The 6,000-nt window shown below is 37.8% G+C and overlaps 1 protein-coding gene across 1 annotated transcript in view; it reads left to right on the plus strand.

Annotated features, from left to right (window-relative positions):
- The window catches only part of IQGAP2 (IQ motif containing GTPase activating protein 2), a 222,511-nt gene extending 216,993 nt beyond the window's left edge, over window positions 1-5,518 (plus strand). The window contains exons 33-35 of the mRNA XM_063086623.1: window positions 142-279; window positions 1,334-1,442; window positions 5,405-5,518. Of these exons, the coding sequence (XP_062942693.1) occupies window positions 142-279; window positions 1,334-1,442; window positions 5,405-5,518 (361 nt within the window). The remainder of the gene's footprint in view (window positions 1-141; window positions 280-1,333; window positions 1,443-5,404) is intronic.
- Window positions 5,519-6,000: the final 482 nt, after the last annotated feature.

The raw sequence follows: 6,000 nt of genomic DNA on the forward strand, positions 1-6,000 counted from the left end.
CTCACAAAGTAAAAAGGTGTACATTCAGAGCAATGGGGGCCAGGTGTGAACAGTGCTGTCACTCTGGGCGTGGTTATTGCACTACAAGAAACACCTGAGTTTGCCATCATTGCAACAGATGGTCTGTTCTTATTTTGCCAGAAATACTCGGAGATCAATTAAACTAGATGGAAAAGGAGAACCCAAAGGTGCGAAGAGAGTGAAGTTTGTGGGGTACACCGCCACAAAGCTGCATGAGAAAGGTGTCCTGCTAGGAATAGATGATCTTCAAACAAACCAGTAAGTGTGACCTGGAGTCTGCACAGAACACACACCATCTACTTGCTTACATCAAATCTGACTCACATTTCCTCGGTTTCTTGCAGCCTGTGAGAGAGCTTCATTTGGTTATCAAGGCGTAACCTTGATTACAGATGACAGGGGAAGAATACAAGTATTATCACTGCTTGTCTTGCCTCCGGCCTTCAGCCGGTCAAGTGGTTGTGTTTCCCATGGCCTGTCCAATGTGTTTTGATTTGCATGCTTCCCCATGTCCCTCCAAAAGAACTGAGTCATAGCAGTGAGAATGAAAGGCTGTCTTTTGGTCTTCACTGATGAGTTACCTACAGTTGCAAAATGGTACCTTTCTAGTTTCCAGGCCACATACTGTGCTGAACCCTGGGTGAGAGCCACTTCCAACAGTGTGCTGTGTGTGTATTCAAGGTGGTAGAGAAAACAATCCCTCCTCCACAACCCCACATCTGGCACCAAGTGCTTCTTTGTTTTAAAGGGGTCATGAGCCCAGTGCCCCTCCACTGCTTGTCCTTTGTCTCAAGGGAAGCCAGACTCGCTGGCATTTGCCTCCTCTCAACTCCTACTTTCCTTCCAGGCCTGGCTTCTATTCCATTTATCCTGTGAAACCTTCTCTTGACTACACCAAAACAAAGAAGATGCTTCTTCCTCTTTTCAAATTTCTGTAAAAGTAATCATCTGAAATACTCAACTGGTCTGTCAGCAGTATAGGTCAATATTTAATTCTCATGTTCTGTGACTCTCATATTCTTCCAACTATATTTTAGTGTTCCTTAAGAGCAAGGACTGTATCTTCTATTTCTTTTGTTCTAAAGTACCTAGTTCAGTGCTCTAAACTACAGATCTCCATAACAGCCATCCATCCAATCTAGCATTTAGGGAGCAGGGTGGAGAAAAGATGATGAGAGGTTTTTGGTGACTTCCTTAGGATTTTCCCAACAGACCATTCACTAAAAATGATAACTTGGGATTCTGTTAGTTTGTTTCAGCTTTAAGTGTATGTTTGTAATTTCATATGTGTGAATGTTTCTTTCTTCACTAGGTTTAAGAATGTTACGTTTAATATCATAGCTACTGAAGATGTGGGCATTTTCGATGTCAGATCAAAATTCATTGGTGTTGAAATGGAAAAGGTGCAGCTCAATATTCAGGTAAACTGGGATTTCTGCAAATGGAAGTATTGTATGTGGGTCTTGCAGGGCTCCCCTGGTTCACACTCTTCGTGACAATGACATTTAACAGTGCAAGACTTATTTGCCAGTATTAATTGTTTAATGTTGATTTTTTTAAAGCTGTGATTTTTCAAATTATGAGAACTTAAAATGTTTTTAGATGGCAACCCATAGCAGTCAGGTTTTCTAAGATATGTTTCTATTTTGAAGCTTAGACAAAAGACTATGATATAATAGTATTCAGAGCTATTAAGTAAAGCTGGAAAGTTTCCTTTTATTAAAAAGTTGCATTTCTTTCTAAGACTGTGTATGGCCAGAATTGGAACTTTCCTGATTTCATTTTCCTTCTTTCCTTTCTCCTTCCTAGAAGAGTTTTTACATCAGTTTCTTAAATCTATTTGTAAATGTTAGGGGTCACAGGAATGAAAGACAATATAAAAGACCATATAAATAGAAAAAACAATATAAATAGAAAAATGGTGTTTGCAATATGAATTATCACTGTTTTTTCATAAGTACCACATTTAACCCAAATATACTTGAACAGAAGCTGAGAAATCCAGTTTATGTACAGAAAGAAAAAAAAAAAAAAATCAGGGGAAGGGGTGCAACAAAATTTTCATCTACCCCTAACTTCTTAATCCTTAGCACAAGATTGATTTTAAAAAGTAATTGAGTTTTTCTTTTTGATACAACACTATCTAAATGGAAATAACACCTATTTACTTGGTCCCCAAACTACTTGTAAAACAGTATTCTGCATATACCTATGTAAATCATCTTGCTAAGCCCCTGGGAGTGATGCAAGTTCTGGCCTTGATGCCTGCTCAGTCCATGGCTCAGCACCATGAAATTACCTCCCCCTATGGGAGCAGCTACCAGAAGCCTTTCTTTTCTATCAGCTCTTGCAAGCTTAAAAAGAAAAATGGGAGCTTAATGGGTTTGGATAAGGACACTGAGATAATGGAGTGAATTGGAGTTGAGAGAGAAAAATGAAAGATATTTTGAAATTATGAAAAGTATACTGAAGTAAACAATGTTATTTTCTATCTTATTTTAAATGTCTCTAAATGTATCCAATTAACAATTTAGCTAGTGAAAGTCTTCAGTTACTTCATGTAACACTTACATAAACTTGGGAAGAGAGAAGAATATGCTTGTGGTGATACACCTTGGTTAGTGATTCTCCTGTAGAAATGGTGAAGACGTATTATGTGATTGCCAAAAAGGAAATGTCCCGAGGCTGGTCATTATCAACTGCATAGATGAATCACAGATGACCAGGAGACACCTCGTGTTGTGTTTAGAGAGAACACAGGAATTCCATGGGACTTCCTTTGAGTACTGTACAAAAACCAAACTTCACTTGCTTCTTTGTTAAGGATTCTGTATACGGTAGGATTAGCTATTCACACCATCCATTTGTACACATAATTGATTGTGAAATGTTACTCCTTAGCTAAGGAGTATTATGTAGGTGGCCAATATGCCCTGGATTTTTTTAATCATTAACATATAATCAGAACCGGCTATATAATTTGCAAGATTTGGTGCAAAATAAAAATGCAGGGCCCCTTGTTCAAAATTATTAAGAATTTTAAGATAATGATAGCAGAGCCTGAAAACAAGTGCAAGGCATGCATAAATCTCATGCACGTGGAACCAGCCCTGCATGTAATAGCTGTCAGATGTAACGTCCAACTTCTGTCTATATATGCAGCTTTCAGATAGTTACATGAATGTGTAAGTTACCAAAGAGAAATGGGATGGCTGATCCTTTAGTGTGAGTCAAAGACTGGGAGCAAGACAGAAGTTTCTTAGAGAACTAAGGGGGTCCCTGCTAACATTACAGCGCCATGTTTCTAGGTTGTCTTCAGCCCATTTTCCCTTCAGTTCCTAAAGAAAACTACAGGATAGAATTATATCTTATAACCATGGACCATACACTTAACAAGAGGCAGATGTTCTGCTTATAAATATAATATCCAGTGTTTATAGATGGCTGCAGGGTGGGCATTCTTCCTTTCCCAGATAAAGAACTCAAGTTCAGAGAGCTCATATGGAAGAGGCAGCTGGGGTCTAAGCACTCCATCACTCTACTGCCTACTGCACAGGATCCCAGCTAATCCTGACAAGAAAGGGTGGCTTACAGAGGGTTTGCAGATGCCTTGATCTCAGATCTCATGCCAAATAGCACCCGTATGAGGTTGTCAGTGTGATCCTCAATTTACACACAAGAATGCAGAACTTCAGAGAGGTTATGTCGTGTTGCAAGGTCTTAAGATAGCAAATGACAAAGCTAAGACTGTATTTTCTCTGCTCCCTACTTTGGGGACCCAGCTAATTCCCCTACATACACCATTTCTTATCAACCTAACCTAAATCTATTCGTTTAATTCTTTTTCAAGACTTTGATAAACAGATGTTGCATTTCCCAGAGGAAAAGTGAATCCCCACTACACTAATAGGTAAAAGCATTCTTGATGAAAGGACTTCAATTCCCTGTGGAATTTTAGTCTCAGAAGCATATCTAATTAATGTAGGGGGTTATTTGAGGGCAGTTGGAGGTAACTGAGGAAGTGGAGGAGGAATCCGTTGAGAGTTAAAGTTCTCTCAAAGATGACTCCAACTTCTGCAGGTGGCCTTGCTTAATATATTGCCCAGGAATTATCATTTACAACCAAGTAATCTCCAGAACTAGAAACAAGAAAATGATACCTAGGTATTAGGCCAGGGAAGTTTAGGAATGATATCTTCTGTTTGGAAGATGCTTCCTGTCCCATGTTACTGTGAAGTATTATAGCTCAGTCCCATACAAATTGCTGGTATTGGGGCTGCCTGGTTAGTTCAGTCAGAGCGCAGCCTTGTGACACCAAGGTCACTGGACTACCAGACAGACAAACCAAGAGAAAAATGGCTGGTGTGACCCAGTTTTTAATTTTAGAAAGAGTTGATTTCCTTTGTTTATTTGGTAGCAGTGAATAACAGAGTGATAATCTAACTTGAGAATGAGGGCTTGTTCTCAGTACAGGAACAGAATTAGTCTAGATCAGGAAGGAGTTGCTTTGTCCAAACTTTGGTCACGTGACTTCAGTAAATAGTATGAGCAGTTCTCTCTATATATACATACTTATGAATAAAGTACACGTTTCTATCACTGTACTCTTAAATGTGCATTATAAAGTATAAACAAAATTTAAATGTTTGAAGATAAGAAAAAAATAAAAATAAATAGTTCTAATATTCTTTTTGTCCCCCATTGAATTGTCTTGATCACTCCACTTTAGAAAACACTGCTGTTCTTGGGGCCGGCCCGTGGCTCACTCGGGAGAGTGCGGTGCTGATAACACCAAGGCCCCGGGTTCGGATCCCATATACGGATGGCCGGTTCGCTCACTGGCTGAGTGTGGTGCTAACAACACCAAGTCAAGGGTTAAGATCCCCTTACCGGTCATCTTTAAAAAAAAAAAAAAAAAAGAAAACACTGCTGTTCTAAAGGATACACCCCATTGAGCTGGAACATGTGTTTTTAACTGCTCAATTAAAAATTGTGATTATATATCTGATATATCTTTTTCTTTCATATCATACTTATCAATTCTAAAAACATATTTTCTTTCATCTAGGTCAGTGATTCTCAAGTGTTGCACCTAGACCAACTGTATCACCATCACTTGGGAACTTGTTAAAATGCAAATTTGTGGGCCCCATCCCAGAGCTGCAAAATCAAAAATTCCTGGGGATGGAGCCCAGCAATTTGTGATTTGACTAGCTTGTGTTTTAACCAGATGATTCTGATGCACACTAAAATTTAAGAACTCCCATCTAGGTCATTAGGTCAATTGAATCTTATTTTTGTCAACCAATAAGTTTTTCTAGTAAGTTTTTAAGATACGTAAAATGTCAAAGTTGAGATTTAATGATGTTCCTTACAATTTCAGGATTTACTTCAGATGCAATATGAAGGAGTAGCTGTAATGAAAATGTTTGATAAGGTTAAAGTGAATGTAAACCTTCTCATATACCTGCTGAACAAGAAATTCTATGGAAAGTGAAGTGCCTGAAGAAATTTCATGGATTCTGTATCACCTGGAGTGGGAAATGAATTTGTTTGGTATTTTTATTTTTAAACATGATTGAAATCACTGCTTATAAATGTGTGATTTTTTTTTTAAGACCAAAACTGTTCTGAAGAATGTACCCATGTGCCTTTTTGATAATTTGATACTACAGTAGAATGATACACAGAATGAATTAATGTAAACACATACACATTGTACTGTGGTATAGGTACTATGATTTAAAACTTTGGGCATCCTGTGATTTGTTTTAAAGTAGGGAGAAAAATTTAGCTGACTAGGGACAAATGTATAAACCTATTTTCCTATGAAAAAAATTTTAAATGTTCCACTTGAATAATGTAATTCTTCATAGTTTTTTTTTTTTTTTTTTTTAATCTATGGAGAAATGGAAACCTAATTATTTGTAATGAATTATTTAGACAGATACTTCATTCTAAGCCCTGTCTTCTGGGAGT

The sequence above is a fragment of the Cynocephalus volans genome, chromosome 2 (assembly GCF_027409185.1).
Source record: "Cynocephalus volans isolate mCynVol1 chromosome 2, mCynVol1.pri, whole genome shotgun sequence".
Classification (NCBI taxonomy): Eukaryota; Metazoa; Chordata; class Mammalia; order Dermoptera; family Cynocephalidae; genus Cynocephalus; species Cynocephalus volans.